The sequence below is a fragment of the Manis javanica genome, chromosome 4 (assembly GCF_040802235.1).
Source record: "Manis javanica isolate MJ-LG chromosome 4, MJ_LKY, whole genome shotgun sequence".
NCBI lineage: Eukaryota > Metazoa > Chordata > Mammalia > Pholidota > Manidae > Manis > Manis javanica.
In genome coordinates, this window is record NC_133159.1 from 41,681,663 (window position 1) to 41,699,047 (window position 17,385).

The following is a 17,385-nucleotide window of genomic DNA, read 5'->3' on the forward strand; positions in this document are numbered from 1 at the left end:
GAGTCTGCTGCTGTTTTGTTCCTTCAGTTTTTGCTTTGTTGTTATACTCCACAAATGAGTGAAATCATTTGGTACTTGTCTTTCTCCACCTGGCTTAGAGAAATTTGTTTTTTAAAACTAAAATGAGGTACTTTACTGACTTGTAGATAATAAATATATGTTTCAAATTCATTACACATAAGTATTTTCATATGCAGCCACATCTTACTGAAAACTGAGTACTGAGGGAGTTCCCTTGTGTTAAACTATATATCTGAGTACAACTGTGGGACTACCTGAAACTCTTGCTTTTAGTCATGGGAATGAGATAAGTGAATTCTTGCTAGAAGAAAGCCAAACAAAAATGATCGGAGTTCTTCACGAGATGAGTATGCAAAGTTATTACTCACCACCAGAATAACTGGAGGTAGATAAATTATCCAGGAGGGTCAAACAATTTACATGCTAGGTTTAAGTTTTAAAAGTCCTAATCATAGTACAAAACTTTATTTGGGAGAAGTGTGAGTTAACTAACACATAGTAAAGCTCCAGTGCATCATAAGTCAAGATTCAGAAAAAACTTCCCAATCCTTGGTTACTTCTTGTTTATAAAAATGGAAGAGAGGACAGTAACTTAGAATCTTGATTCCAAGATGGTGTTGGAAAATAGAGAATACATTTATCCTGGATGAGTGTTAACAGGCAGAGTTTTGGAGAAAGGAATGCCCTGGGGAACAGTCCTTCAGTTCCCACTGTATACTTATTTGAAACTTATTGAAACCTTGGAAACCAGAAACACGTATAGATTATATCCTTAGAGGTTCTACATTAATGAAATGTAGGTTTCTGATTTACTTGTTAATCACACCCTTGTATGTTTGCTAGTTATTAATGCTCACCTCCTTTCTCTCTAGGATCAGCTTAAAATTTAAATTTACCAAGTCTGGTTTATAAGTTATTCTTAGAAAATAGTAACTTAGAATTCCTGAAATATACACCATCTTAATATAGTTGGATTGGGCACCCACTGTTTAGGTATATAAAATAACAATTTCCAAAGTGAAAGAAATGGATCTTCTTTTAGTTTTGCCTTACACCGTGATATCCACAAATTTATTTGAATCCTTTTTCAATTCCTTTGGGGATCCCATTGTGTTGGAATAAAATGATAGAAGTGTCAAGTATTGAACATTATTTTTAACTACATATGGCTTGTGCTTTTGGGACTCTACATAGGCTTAAAATGAAAAGTAGAAATAAATAGTCCAGAGAAACCATCCTTTTACCACTTTTTATAGCATGAAGTAAAGTCATATTTCTGATTATCTAGAATTTTCTTCCAGAAAGGACTATAAAATAGCTAGAATCTTTCATAGATTAAATTTAATAAATGGACATGAAGTATATTTTCTTTAGCCTACAACCTGAATCCAAAGCTATAATATTGACTTGTGTTGTTGTTGTTGTTTAGTTTTACATAAGAAATTGTTTCCCTTGGTAATGTGACTTTAAAAAATATAGGTAGGGGAATATATCCTTTAATTATTATAACCAAGGATAACCTAGAATGTTGTTTCTTTTAATAACTGTAGTTAAAAGTGTTAAGTACATTTTCTTTCATTGCTTCTTTTACTTCCCTTTCAGTTGTTTTTCTGTTTGCTTAGAGCCAAAGGCATTGTATATTTTTAACTTCTACAGTAGTTCTTTGGCCTAATGCAATGACAGTTCATAATTGAATTATACAGACTCACTGATCTATTTTATATTTTGCTGTATTATAATAAATTTCTGAACATTTTTTAAGATTAAGGATTGACAAGAATGTCTTTGTTTTTATGTTTTTATTCCTTCTGTAGATGTGAACAGGAAGTGCTGGTGTTTCACAACCAAAGGAATGCATGCAGTGGGGCAGTCTGAGATAGTCATTCTTTTGCAGTGTCTACCAGATGAAAAGTGTTTACCAAGGGACATCTTTAATCACTTTGTGCAGCTGTATCGGGATGCTCTGGCAGGTGGGTTGCTTTATGACCTGCTCTGCATGCTTTATAAGTGGTAAAAATGGACTCAGATGCAAAATAATAGTTTTAATTTGGAAACCTGGCATTGGACTTTGGTGTTAGTGGCAAGTTAGAACTTGCCACGGTTTTAGGAAATTACAAATTTTAGTAATTTACTTGGTGTGGTTGTTATTATTTTATAAAAAGGCTAGAATCAAAGTTGTAAGATAATCCATGGCTGTGATGTAAAAATATTTTTGTTGGAGTGGCTTAGGGGCCCTGATACTGATATTTGGTAGAAGGAAGCATAATCACAATTTACTACTTATTTCTTCAGTTAACAATATTTATATACTCATAATATAAATATTCTTCATTTAATTTTCAACTTTCAAAAACCACTAGCATGGATAACTTTATTATGGTTTCAAAACAAACTGTAAGTATTATTAACTGTAACAATATAAAAGTAAACACATAGCTATTAAGGATACTAATATAAAGACATACTATTAAAAGTTGAGAAAGAAGAAATATTTCTGTGTATATTATTTGACATTACAAAGTTGGTATTCCTCAAATCTCCCTTTTTTTACAGAGGAGGTAAGAAGTGGTATAATTGAGCTAAATTCTCATTTATTGTAACAGGAGACCAAAATAATATCTGTAATTGATAAATAGAGAAAGAGTAGTGTAAGTACAGGAACTAAAACAGATAAATAATAAGACAACTTATCTCTGAGGAACAAGACTTGTGAGGGGGCAGTGAGAGTGGCCAGGGTATTAAAATTATTTTCATGTATTATTTGATATTATTTATAAGTATATTAAAAGCATAAATTATTCATATTTTTTGAATGCAGTAATTCCCTTTGTGGGATTCTATGTCAAATAAATTATCTAAAATATAAAATACACTTTGTACATGAAGGTGTTTATTATAGCATTAGTTAAACTTAACACAAAAATTAAGTGACAGTCTAAATGCTCAGCTGTAGGTGAAAAGTTTAACTGCATTACACTTGTTAGATGCATCATTTTTAGAACTTTTTAAAGCCATTAAAAGTAATATTTGTAAATAGAATGTAACAACATGGAAAATGCTCTTGAAATAAGTACAAAAGCAGGATATAAAATTGCGTCTGTGGTGATTATAGCTTATGCATTAAAGATTATGCCTTTATGTCTTAATTAGTCTCTATGATAGTTTAGGTGTGATAGTACATGAGGGCAATTACATTGGAAATGGACTGCATGATACCTGTGAAGTATGCTTCAGTATTTACTGTGTCAGTTCTAAAATGATAGAGCTAATTTGAAGTCATCTAGAGCCTCTAGACCATATAACACTCTGGACCTACGTTTAGTTCCAGAAATGACCGAAACATTCACTTTTCTCTTCAATTTGAATGTATTCATATATAAAAACTCAACAGAGAAGTGGCTTTGGGGATCCAAGTACTTGTGGTTCATGTGGGTTTTGAGAGGACATCAGGGATTAGGGCATGGGAGGTTCATCAGTGTCTTGTTTAAAAGTTCATCTTTATTCTGTAGGCAGTGAGGAACCATTGAAAGAAATGAGTGGCATAATCAGATTTTCATTTTGGAAAGATGACTCTAGAAGCATTGTGAATGTGGGTCAAAGTTAGTGTGCCTGGTGGCAGGTACCAGTCAAAAAGAAGGTACAGTGGTTAAACAAACAAAATTACAGTGGATAAGCACTAGAAGAATACTGCTCATCAAAAAAAACCAAACTACTGTTACATGCAGCAGTTCTACTTTTTGGATGAATCTCACAAACATTATGCAGCACAGAAGAAGCCAGACACAAAAAAGTACATGTCATATGATTCCATCTATATGATTCTCTAAATAGGCAAAGGGAATCTGTGGTGATAGAATTAGATCAGTGTTTGCCTGGGGAGAGATGGAAGAGCAAGTGCTGGGACTGACTACAGGGCTGTCCTGGGAACTTTCTGGGATGATATAAATGTTCTTACAGCTTGATTGGGATAGTGTTTACATGTGTCAAAGTTCGCTGAACCCTGTACTTAAAATCTGTGGGGTTTACTGCATGTAAATTGTACATCAGTAAAATTGACTTAAAATTTTTATTGAGATATAATTGACATTTTAGTGTCAGGTATACAACACAATGATTCAATATATATATTTACATATTATAAAATGACCACAGTAAGTCTTGTTAACATCCATTACCACACTTCTTACAATTTGTCTCTTTGTGATGCAAACTTTTTTTTTTTTTGAGAGGGCATCTCTCATATTTATTGATCAAATGGTTGTTAACAACAATAAAATTCTGTATAGGGGGGTCAATGCTCAATGCACAATCATTAATCCATCTCAAGCCTAATTCTCGTCAGTCTCCAATCTTCTGAAGCATAACGAACAAGTTCTTACATGGTGAACGAATTCTTACATAGTGAATAAGTTCTTACATGGTGAACAGTACAAGGGCATTCATCACAGAAACTTTCGGTTTTGATCACGCATTATGAACTATAAACAATCAGGTCAAATATGAATATTCATTTGATTTTTATACTTGATTTATATGTTGATCCCACATTTCTCCCTTTATTATTATTATTATTTTTATTTTTAGTAAAATGCTGAAGTGGTAGGTAGATGCAAGATAAAGGTAGAAAACATAGGTTAGTGTTGTAGGAGAGCAATTGTAGATGATCAGGTGTGTGCCTGTAGACTACGTGTTAATCCAAGCTAGACAGGGGCAATAAACCATCCACGGATGCAGAAGATTTCTCTCAAAACAGGGGGGGTGAGGTTCTAAGCTTCACCACTGTTGTTCCCCAATTTCTCACCTGATGGCCCCCCTGTGACTGTGCCTGTCTTAGGTTGTTCCTCCCTTGAGGAATCTTACCCATCTCTGGCTAACCAGTCATCTTCTGGGGCCATACAGGGAAATGTAAAGTTGGTAAGTGAGAGAGAAGCCATATTGTTTGAAAAGGTTAGCTTTTTACTTCTTTGCAGATTTATGCCCTGTGGCTTCTATGCCCAGCACTTGTCTCGAGGTATCTTTACCACCTGGAGGAATTATGATACTCGGTAAATTCGATATGAGGCATGAATTCTATTTAAGGGTTGTAATTAGGAAGGAAGAAGAAAAGCTATAGAGGTAGCATATGGAAGAAAACATGGGAGGATTGATTATTTCTTTGACATATCTTCTTGTAGAGTACCTTAAGCATGTATAGGTTTTAAACTACTCACTAACTTGCGCACACATATTAACATAATAGGAATACGGTGACATAAACTAAGCAAATCTATAATTACCAGCCATCTCCAGTGAGGCCAAGCACCCTAGGCATTTGTGAAAATTTGTCTATGATATGATGGATATTGTCCAACTGTACTTGAACAGTCTGAGAGAAATCAGACAAATTAAAGCAACCCATTTCTGGGATCTGTTCACATCCCGTATGTTCTTTTAACCGTAGATAGTCTATAGTCGTAAGATTTTGAAGTGCTACAACTTGCACCCCTCCCAACTCCTGGTTGAGTTCCAACAGTACAGATCCACTCAAATTCGTTGTCTCACTGTGTGCACATGCCAGCCTAGACATCTCCCTCCTCATTCCAGTGGCAAGTTCAGGAAATGGTGGGATGGATGCAGCCACAACCGCAGCATCGCCTGGATCCCTGTGGAGGCTTTTTGATGATCATCCCCCGGCACGAGTCCTCCAGAGAGTGCTGATGCCGGAAGCTCCTCCTCATATCGTATCTTAGTTCATTTTCTGGGTAGCCAAGCTAGGCCTTAATCTTCTGCATAAAAACAAACAGACCCTTTACCCACACTTTGACATGCCCTCTATACCACTGTGTAGAACTCATTGGAGGTCAGCACACAGGAACTGCTTTTTTTTTTTTAATTTAATTTAATTTTTTAATTTTAATTAAGAGAAAGGAATATTGTTAGAAAAGAGTACCTCCATAGCCGATCATCTGACACCCTTTAAGTGATGTGATGCAAACTTTTAAGATCTACTTTCTTAGCAACTTTCAAATATACTGTACAGTATTGGTGACTATAGTCACCATGCTGCACATACATACTCAGTACTTATTTATCTTATAACTGGAAGTTTGTACTTTTTGATTACTTGTACCCATTTCACCTACCTCTTTACTCCCTGCCTCTGGCAATCACCAGTCTTGTTTTCTGTATCTGTGAGTTCAGTGGTTTCTTTTGTTTTTTGTTTCTGTTTTCAGATTCCACATAGAAGTGAGATTATATGGTGTTTGTCTTTCTCTGACTTATTTCACTTAGCATAATGCACTCCAGGTCAATCCATATTATTGGAAATGACAAGATTTCCTTTTTTATGGCTGAATAATACTCCACTGTGTACATATATTACTTCTTTTTTTTTAATCCATTCACCTGGTCAGTGTATACTTAGGTTATTCCCATGTCTTGGCTGTTTTAAATAATGCCGCAGTGAGCATGGTGGGGTGCAGATATCTTTTCAAGTTAGTATTTTCATTTTTTTAGAGTAAATTCCCAAAAAGTGGAATTGCTGTGTCATGTGGTAGTTCTAATTTTTATTTTTTGAGCAACCTCCATACTGCTTTCCATAGTCACTGCACCAATTTACATTCCCATCAACAGTGTATAAGGGTCCCTTTTTCTCCACATCCTTGCCAACCCTTGTTATTTTAGAGTTCATTTTTAAAAAGCAATCGTCAGCAAGAAATACAGGATGAGGGCACGTACCTATATAGCTAAGTAACATTTCAAAAGCATAAATAAGTGATCTTATAAGAGTCTCTCCTTGGATAAGGAATCATTTCACAGCTCATAAAATATTGGTACTAGAAGATATTTTAGAACATCTAGTACAAACTTCATTTTTTAGATGAGCAGAATGAGATATAGAGGTGTTACTGATTTGCCTAAATCACAGACCTAGTTAGTGGCAAATTTAGGATTGAAAGCTCCCAGATGAGTATTCTTTACATTATGTCACTTGACTCTGTGTGTATTATTAGTAATACCGCAGTTTTTTAAAAAACAGATAGACATATTTTGTATGTACCAAGACTGTTTTATTAAGACTCCTGTCTTTAAATAATCAAGATAGTAACTTGATATATCATTTTGATTTTTTAATAAATAGGAAGATATTTTATGTGTTCTAAAATGATCCTGATTTATTATTTTTCTCCTTTCTGTAAAATATTGTGTGGATTTGGCAAATTGTATCTTAAATTTCCCCTCAGTGTGAAAACTTCAATACTCCATTTCTTGTTTAGTGGTTTCTCTGTCAGAAAATACTCAAAAAGCTTTAGAAGCCCACGAATGAACTATATAATTTCCTAGGAATTTTTTATTTAAACAGCATGTGTTCAGTATTAGTATGTGTGTGTCTATATATATGTGGCTATATGTGTTTCTTATTTAGTATATGTAATTTCTATTTTTGTCTTATACAGTTTTTTTTGGTATCATTAATACACAGTCACATGAGCAATATTGTGGTTATTAGATTCCTCCCATTCTCAAGTCCCCACCACATACCTCATTACAGTCACTGTCCATTAGCATAGTAAGATGCTATAGAGTCACTATTTGTCTTCTCTGTGCTATACTGCCTTCCCCGTGTGCCCTCCTTGTTATGTGTGCTAATCGTAAGGCCCCTTATTCTCCTTCTCCCTCCCTTCCCACCCACCCTCCCCAGTCCCTTTCCCTTTGGTAACTGTTAGTCCATTCTTGGGTTCTGTGAGTCTGCTGCTGTTTTTTTCCTTCAATTTTTTCTTGGTTTTTATGCTCCACAGATGAGTGAAATCATTTGGTACTTGTCATTCTTCGCCTGGCTTATGTCACTGAGCATAAACCCTCTAGATACATCCATGTTGTTGCAAATGGTAGGATTTGTTTTCTTCTTATGCCTGAATAATATTCCATTGTGTATATGTACCACATCTTCTTTATCCATTCATCTACTGATGGACACTTAGGTTGCTTCCATTTCTTGACTATTGTAAATAATGCTGCAGTAAACATAGGGGCAATTATGTCTTTTTGAAACTGGGATTCAACATTCTTAGGGTAAATTCCTAAGAGTGGAATTCCCAGGTCAAATGGTATTTCTATTTTCAGATTTTGAGGAATCTCCATACTGCTTTCCACAATGGTTAAAGTATTTTACATTGCCACCAGCAGTGTAGGAGGGTTCCCCTTTCTCCACATCCTCACCAGCATTTGTTGTTCCTAGTCTTTTCTATGTTAGCCATCCTAAATGCTATGAGGTGATATCTCATTGCGGTTTTAATTTGCATTTCCCTGATAATTAGCAATGTGGAGCATCTGTTCATGTACCTGTTGGCCATCTGAATTTCTTCTTTGGAGAGTGTCTGTTCATAGATACCACCCATTTTTTTATTGGGTTATTTGCTTTTTGGGTGTTGAGGCATGTGGATTTTTTGTATATTTTGGGTATAAACCGCTTGTCAGATATGTCATTTGCAAGTATATTATCCCATACTGTAGGATGCCTTTTTGTTCTGCTGATGGTGTCTTTTGCTGTACAGAAACTCTTTAACATGATGTAGTCCCATTTGTTCATTTTTTATTTTGTTTCCCTTGCCCAAGGAGATGTGTTCAGGAAAAAATTGCTCATGTTTATATTCAAGATATTTTTGCCTATGTCTTCTTCTAAGAGTTTTATGGTCTCATGACTTACATTCAGGTCTTTGATCCATTTTGAGTTTATTTTTGTGTATGGGGTTAGACAATAATCCAGTTTCATTCTCTTGCATATAGCTGTCCAGTTTTGCCAACAGCAATTGTTGAAGAGGTTGTCATTTCCCCATTGTATGTCCATGGCTCCTTTATCATATATAACTGACCATATATGCTTGGGTTAATGTCTGGAGTCTCTATTTGTTCCACTGGTCTGTGGGTCTGTTCTTGTGCCAGTACCAAATTGTCTTGATTACTGTGGCTTTGTAGTAGAGCTTGAAGTCAGGGAGCATAATCCCCTCAGCTTTATTCTTCCTTCTCAGGATTGCTTTGGCTCTTCGGGGTCTTTTGTGGTTCCATGTGAATTTTAGAACAATTTGCTGTACTTTATTGAAGAATGCTGTTGGTATTTTGATAGGGATTGCATTGAATCTGTAGATTGCTTTAGGCAGGATGGCCATTTTGACAATATTAAATCTTCCTGTCCATGAGCACAGGATGTGCTTCCATTTATTGGTATCTTCTTTAATTTCTCTCATGAGTGTCTTGTAGTTTTCAGAGTATAGGTCTTTCACTTCCTTGGTTAGGTTAATTCCTAGGTATTTTATTCTTTTTGATGCAATTGTGAATGGAATTGTTTTCCTGATTTCTCTTTCTGCTAGTTCATCATTAGTGTATAGGAATGCAACAGATTTCTGTGTATTAATTTTGTATCCTGCAACTCTGATGAATTCAGATATTAGATCTAGTAGTTTTGGAGTAGATTCTTTAGGGTTTTTTATGTACAAAGTCATGTCATCTGCAAACAGGGACAGTTTAAGTTTTTCCTTGCCAGTCTGGATGCCTTTTATTTCTTTGTGTTGTTGGATTGCTGTGGCTAGTACCTCCAGAAAGAACTCTGTTGAATTAAAGTGGGGAGAGTGGGCATCCTTGTCTTGTTCCTAATCTTAAAGGAAAAGCTTTCAGCTTCTCAATGTTAAGTATAGTGTTGGCTATGGGTTTGTCATTTATGGCCTTTATTATGTTGAGGTACTTGCCCCCTATACCTGTTTTGTTGAGAGTTTTTATCATGAATGAATGTTGAATTTTGTTGAATGCTGTTTGAACATCTATGTGTATGATGTGGTTTTTGTCCTTCGTTTTGTTGATGTGGGGGATGATGTTGATGGATTTTCGAATGTTGTACCATCCTTGCATCCCTGTAATAAATCCTACTTGATGATGATGATGGATGATCTTATTTTTTATTTTTAATTTTTTAGTTAGATATTATTGATATACACTCTTATGAAGATTTCACACCCATACCCAATGCAGTCACTGTCCATCAATGTAGTAAGATGCCACAGATTCACTGTTTGCCTTCTTTGTGCTACACTGTTTTCCCTGTGACCCCCACACACCAAGTGTATGAAACATAATACCCCTCATTCCCCTTCTCCCTCCCTAACCGCCTGCCCTCCCACACCCACTCCCACCTTTGGTAATCACTAGTCCCTTTTTGGAGTCTGTCAGTCTGCTGCTATTTTGTTCCTTCAGTTTTGCTTCATTGTTATACTCCACAGATGAGGGAAATCATTTGGCACTTGTTTTCCTCCACCTTGCTTATTTCACTGAGCATAATATCCTCTAGCTTCATCCATTTTGTTGCAAATGATAGGATTTGTTTTCTTCTTGTGGCTGAATAATATTCCATTGTGTATATGTACCACATCTTCTTTATCCATTCATCTACTGATGGCCACTTAGGTTGCTTCCATATCTTGGCTATTGTTAATAGTGCTGCGATAAACATAGGGGTGCATATGTCTTTTTGAATCTGAGAGCTTGTACTTTTCAGGTAAATTCCAAGGAGTGGGATTCCTGGGTCAAATGGTATTTCTATTTTTCATGTTTTGAGGAACCTCCATGTTGCTTTCCACAGTGGTTGAACTAGCTACATGATCTTTTTGATGTAGTTTTGAATTTGCTTTGCTAATATTTTGTTGAGTATTTTTGCATCTATGTTCATCAGGATATTGGTCTGTAATTTTCTTTTTCTGTGTTGTCTTTGCCTGGTTTTGTTATTAGAGTGATGCAGGCCTTGTAGAATGAATTTGGGAGTATTCCCTCCTCTTAAACTTTTTGGAAAACTTAAAGGAGGATGGGTATTAGATCTTCACTAAATGCTTGATAAAAGTCAGCAGTGAAACCATATGGTCCAGGAATTTTGTTCTTAGGTAATTTTTTTGTCTACCAATTCAATTTCCTTGCTGGTAATTGGTCTACTCAGATTTTCTTTTTCTTTCTGGGTCAGCCTTGGAAGGTTGTATTTTTCTAGAAAGTTGTCCATTTCTTCTAGGTCATCCAGTTTGTTAGCATATAACTTTTCATAGTATTCTCTCATAATTCTTTGTATTTCTGTGGTGTCCATAGTGATTTTTCGTTTATCATTTCTGATTCTGTTTATGTGTGTAGACTCTTTTTTTCTTGATAAGTCTGGCTAGGAGTTTATCTGTTTTGTTCATTTTCTCAAAGAACCAGTTCCTGCTTTCACTGATTCTTTCTATTGTTCTGTTCATCTCGATTTTATTTATTTCTGCACTAATATTTATTATGTCCCTCCTTCTACTGACTTTGGGCCTCATTTGTTCTTCTTCTAGTTTTGTTAATTGTGAGTCTGGACTATTCATTTGAGATTGTTCTTCTTTTCTGAAATAGGCCTGTATTGCAATATACTTCCCTCTTAGAACTGCCTTTGCTGCATCCCACAGTTTTTGCGGTGTTGAATTATTGTTGTCATTTGTCTCCATACATTGCTTGATCTGTTTTTATTTGGTCATTGTTCCATTGATTATTTAGGACCAGGTTATTAAGCCTCCCTGTGTCTGTGGGCTTTTTTCTTTTCTTTGTGTAATTTATTTCTAGTTTCATACCTTTGTGATCTGAGAAGCTGCTTGATGCAATTTCAGTCTTTTTGAATTTACTGAGGCTCTTTTTGTGGCCTAGTATATGATCTATTCTTGAAAATGTTCCATGTGCACTTGAGAAGAATGTGTATTCTGTTGCTTTTGGATGGAGTGTTCTGTAGATGTCCATTAAGTCCATCTCTTCTAATATGTTGTTCAGTGCCTGTGTCTCCTTACTTATTTTCTGTCTGGTTGATTTGTCCTTTGGAGTAAGTGGTGTGTTGAAGTCTCCTAAAATGAATGCATTGCATTCTCTTTCTGCCTTTAATTCTGTTAGTATTTGTTTTCCATATGTAGGTGATCCTGTGTTGGGTTCATAAATATTTATAATAGTTATATCCTCCTGTTGGACTGACCTCTTTATCATTATGTTATGTCCTTCTTTGTGTCTTGTTAGTTTCTTTGTTTTGAAGTCTGTTTTCTCTGATACAAGTACTGCAACTCCTGCTTTTTTCTCCCTATTGGTTGCATGAAATATCTTTTCCCATCCTTTTACTTTCATTCTGTGTATGTCTTTGGGTTTGAAGTGAGTATCTTGTAGGCCGTAGATGGGTCTTGTTTTTTTATCTGTTCATTGACTCTGTGTCTTTTGATTGGTGCATTCAGACCATTTACATTAAGGGTGATTATCTATAGGTATGTACTTATTGCCATTGCAGGCTTTAGATTCGTGGTTACCAAAGGTTTAAGGGTAATTCCCTTACTATCTAACAGTCTAATTCACTTTAGTATGCTGTTACAAACACAACCTAAAAGTTCTTCTATTTTTCCTCCTTTTTCTTCCTCCTCCATTCTTTATATATTAGGTATCATATTCTATACTTGTGTATCCCTTGATTGACTTTGGGGGTAGTTGATTTGATTTTGTATCTGCTTAGTAATTAATTGTTTTACTCTCCAGTGGTTTTATTTCCCCTGGTGACAGCTATTTAGCCTTAGGAATACTTCCATCTATAGCAGTCCCTCCAAAATGCACTGTAGAGGTGGTTTGTGGGAGGTAAATTCTCTCAGCTTTTGCTTATCTGGAAATTATTTATTCCCTCCTTCAAGTTTAAGTGATAACCTTGCCAGATAGAGTATTCTTGTTTCAAGGTGCTTCTGTTTCATTGCATTAAATATATCTTGCCTCTCCCTTCTTGCCTTTAAGGTTTCTGCTGAGAAGTCTGATGATAGCCTGATGGGTTTTCCTTTGTATGTGATCTTTTTTCTCTCTCTAGCTGCTTTTAAAAGTCTGTCCTTATCCTTGTTCTTTGCCATTTTAATTATTATATGTCTTGGTGTTGTTTTTCTTGGGTCCTTTATTTGGAGATCTGTGCACCTCCATGGCCTGAGAGACTTTCTCCTTCCCCAGATTGGGGAAGTTTTCAGCAATTACCTCCTCAAAGACACTTTCTATCCCTTTTTCTCTCTATTCTTCTTCTGGGACCCCTATAATGTGAATATTGTTCTTTTGGGTTGGTCACACAGGTCTCTCAACATTCTTTCATTCTTAGAGATCCTTTTTTTTCTCTGTGCCTCAGCTTCTTTGTATTCCTCTTCTCTAATTTCTATTCCATTTACCATCTCTTCTACATCTAATCTGCTTTTAAATCCCTCCATGTGTGTTTCATTTCAGATATGGAATTTCTTAATGATTGAATCTCCATCCTAAATTCATCCCTTAGTTCTTGAATATTTTTCTGTACCTCCATGAGCATGTTTATGATTTTTATTTTGAACTCTCTTTCAGGAAGATTGGTGAGTTCAATTTCATTTTGCCCTTTTTCTGGTGTTTGCAAGATTTTTGTTTGAACCAGTTTTCTTTGACGTTTCATATTGGTATGTGGCTCCCTCCAGTGCCCCAAAGCTCTAGCCTCTGGAGCTGTTCAGCTTCTGGAGTGATGGTCTGATGTTGCAGGGGAGCGGCGCTGGTGCCTAAGGGAAGGAAAAAGCTGTTTCCTGCTTCCTGGCTACAGTGCCTGTCTCCACTGTCAGAGCAAGTCAGCCACCACACAAGTGTAAGCTTCTGTGTTTTGCGTCCTTAGCTACAATAAATGGGGCTTCCCTCTGGCTGGCCTGATGCCAGGGCAGGAACTGCCAGTTTGCGAGCTGGTGCTGGCAGGCCAGGAGGAAGGCGCAGCAGGCTGCATATCACAATGGGGGGCCTCGGAGCTGAGTAGCCAGCCAGAGGGATGGAATCCCTGAAGCTCCTTAAAGTTTCCAACCTGCTGGGCAGAGCACACCCAATACAACCGTATCCACCTATCCTTTCTCCCGCACAGCATCCTCTCTGTAATCTCCACCCCTTCAGCAGCCCTCTTGCTGTTAGAAAGCCTCTCAGACTGCCCGCCTTTCCTTTGTCCCAGAGCAGCTGAATGTGGATCCTTGTCCTCCACAAAAGGCTGGGTTCTCAGTCTGTCCAAGTATTTTAGCTTTTCCACCTCACTAATCTCCAGAGCACCATGCAATATAGGTTTGTGCTCCCAAAGCAGATCTCCAGGGCTGGGTGTTCAGCAGTCCTAGGCTTCCACCCAGTCCCTGCTCTGTTTCTCTTCCTCCCACTGGTGAGCTGGGTTGTGGGAAGGGCTTGGATCCTGCCAGATCAAGGCTTTGGTACATTACCCTGTTTTGTGAGGTCTGCTCTGTTCTCCAGGTGTATGCAGTCTGGTGCAGCCTTCTTTCCTGTTGCTCTTTTAGGTTTAGTTGTATTAAGTATATTTTCGTATGATATGTGCTTTTGGGAGGACATCTCTGACTCACCTCTCACACCTCCGTCTTGAATCACTTCCCCTTCTTATGCAGTTTGTGCTTTCCACAGTGAGAGAAAATTGTATTTTGTGAGAAATGACATTCTGACCATTTTGGAATCATGATAGATTCTAGATTCCCCCGTATTTCTTTTCTTCCTCCATGTTCTGTGTTTATTTTTTTGCAAACATTCAGAACATGAATTTGAATCCAATGGCAATTTTATCTACCAGATTATTTTTTCTAGAGGTAACCTCTGATTGTTTCTCCTTTTAGTGAGGAACCTTTATTGGCTTTATTTTTCCATTAGGAAAAACTGCATAGTCTAACATTCAGTACTGTATGTAACTTGATCCTGTATTTCCAGTCTCGTTTTCCACTAGTATTCTCCCCGTTCTTCCATTGTAGCCAAGCTAAGCATTCCTTTCTTCTTTATATAGTCTGATGATTTCCTATTTCTTTACCCATGATCATCACATGCCTCAACCATGCTATTTCCCTGCAGACCAACTATCTGAATCCTACCCATTCTCTCTTAAGTTTTGCTCAAAAACCACTTTCTCCATGACTTCTTTCCTGATGCTCTTCCCAGATAGAAGTCCTTTACCTATGTTTAAAAAAATATTTGGTATATGTGAAAGTATATAAATATATATGTACATTTAAAATAATTATGAGAACAAAACAATCAACCATAAACAAAATACCCAACTTTTGTTGGGAAATAAAAATGACAAATCCAATGACACATTCTTTACTTTCCTGATTACATCTTCCTTCTAAACCTCCCTTCCTCCCATCCCCAATCCCTAGGTAATCACTATGTTCAATTTTGTGATACACTTTTTTCTTCCTTTGTAATTTTATCACAAATGTTTGCATCTTTAAGGATTATAATACATTGTTTTGCATGTTTTTAAACTTTATACAAATGATATCACACTGTATATATTTTACATGGTTTGCTTTTTTCATTCTACCATTATGTTTCTGACATTCATTCATAGTTCTAGTGGTTCTAATTAATTCATTTTCATATGCTAGAAGTGAATAAGAGTGTAAGACTTAAGAGTATAAAACTGTTTTATACTCATTACATAAATGTACCACAATTTATTAAATCTTCTGATGAGCAGTTTGCTGTTCTTACAAGCTTATTGTTATTCAGACATTTTCTTTAAAATTTTTGTACATGTGTACTTAGGAGTAGAATTGCTGGTTTATAGAATATGGATATGTTCAACTCTATTAGGTAATGTTAAGTTGTTTCCCAGAGTAGTTTACCATTTCATATCTACGTGTTCCCACTACCAGTATATAAGGATTGCCAGTATTTGATATTATCAGAGTTTTCATTTTTGCCAATCTGGTGGGTATAAAATTGTGTCTCATTTTGATTTAGATGTCACTGAATATTGAGGCTGAGCACATGTTTATATACATATTGGCTGTGCATATTTTGTTTTCTGTGACAAATATGTCCCTGTTTATGTCTTCATCCAAGTTTCTATTATATTCATATTCTCTTGGGGATTTATTTAATTTTTTTAAAATACTCACCTATGAACTTGTCCTGAGTTAAGTTATTCAGTATTGTACTAGTTTTCTGTATTTCCATTTCACAAACTTAGTAGTTTAAAGCAACACAATTTATGTGCCTGGGGTAGGAGTCCAGGCACAGTTTAGCTTAATCTTCTGTTTAAGGTGCCTCAAGATGATAGCTGTGCTGGGGTTTTCATTTGGAGCTCAGGATCCTCAGGTTGGTGGCAGAATTCAGTTCCTTGCAAATCCCCATTACTTCATAGCTGTTGGCTGGGGAATGCTCTTGACTCCAAGAGCTGCCTGTAGTTCCTTGCCTTATGGCTGCATGGGAAGTTTACAGCGTGGATGTTTCCTTTCTTCCAGGCCAACAGGGGTATCGCTTTGCTTTGAATCTGTGACCACTAGAGTATATTTAAAGGTTGTATGTCAGGTGCACCCTGATAATCTCCCTATTGATTAATCAAAGTCCATTAATTGGTAAACTAATCATGGAAGTGGCATCCCGTCATATTCAGAGGGGCTGCCCTCACTTGAGAGGAGGGAATTCAAGAAGGCATGTGTACCAGGAGGCAGGAGAATTCTGTCAACCACACAGGATGGCTGTCTTCCCAAACATGCCACAGACCTTAGCATACTTGCTTGTTTAATACCTTCACCAGTCTTAACTATTGCCTCTAGTTCATTATACCTTTTGTAAAAGAAAAACAAAGTTTTTATTTTATTCAATTACCAATATTCAGTGTCAGTATTAAGAATCAGTATCAATATTCAATTCAGTCATAATTACTAATTAAATTTTCTGTTATACTTCCACCATATCTGTTGTTTTAGTATCCTATATTTCCATTTGGACTTGCTTTTCTTGCTGAAATACATCTTTTTATTAGTTTTCTTAAAAGAAGTCTTTAGTTGGTTAAACTACATTAGTCGTTGTACATCTGAAATTTTTTAATTTTGCCATCACTCAAATAATTAGTTGGTTACAGAATTCTGGGTTAACAGATTTCTTCCTTCCCATTCTTCCTTCTTTCGTTCTTTTTTATTTCCTTCTTTTCTTCTTTTTCTCTCTTCTTAGCAAGTACTCTGAAGATATTATTCCATTGTCTTCAGGCATCTCCTGCAGTCTAGTTTTTTTCTTTTTCTTTTTTTTAATAGGTATTTGTCTTTTCTCTTTGGCTTTTAGGATCTTCTCTTTATCTTTGATTTTCTTCAGGTCCACTACTAAAGTTTGTTGTGGGAGGTTTTTTTAATCAGGTTTAATGAAGTATAATTTTTATTCTGTAATATTCATCTTTTCAGACATAGCTAAATGAGTCTAAACAGACACAGGTAGGTAACCACCACCAAAATCAAGATTGACAGTGTTTCCATCATCTCTAAACTTTGCCTCAAGCTCCTTTGTATTTAATCTTTTCCCCTTAAAACCTCTGCCCCTGGCAATTATTGGTTTGATTTCTGACCC

The 17,385-nt window shown here is 36.2% G+C and overlaps 1 protein-coding gene across 4 annotated transcripts in view; it reads left to right on the plus strand.

Moving 5' to 3' along the window:
- ZFYVE9 (zinc finger FYVE-type containing 9) overlaps nt 1-17,385 on the plus strand; it is a 230,793-nt gene that overhangs the window by 148,182 nt on the left and 65,226 nt on the right. For all 4 annotated transcript variants that reach the window (XM_037021848.2, XM_037021850.2, XM_073233939.1 and 1 more), the window contains one exon: nt 1,836-1,991. In XM_037021848.2, the coding sequence (XP_036877743.2) occupies nt 1,836-1,991 (156 nt within the window). The remainder of the gene's footprint in view (nt 1-1,835; nt 1,992-17,385) is intronic.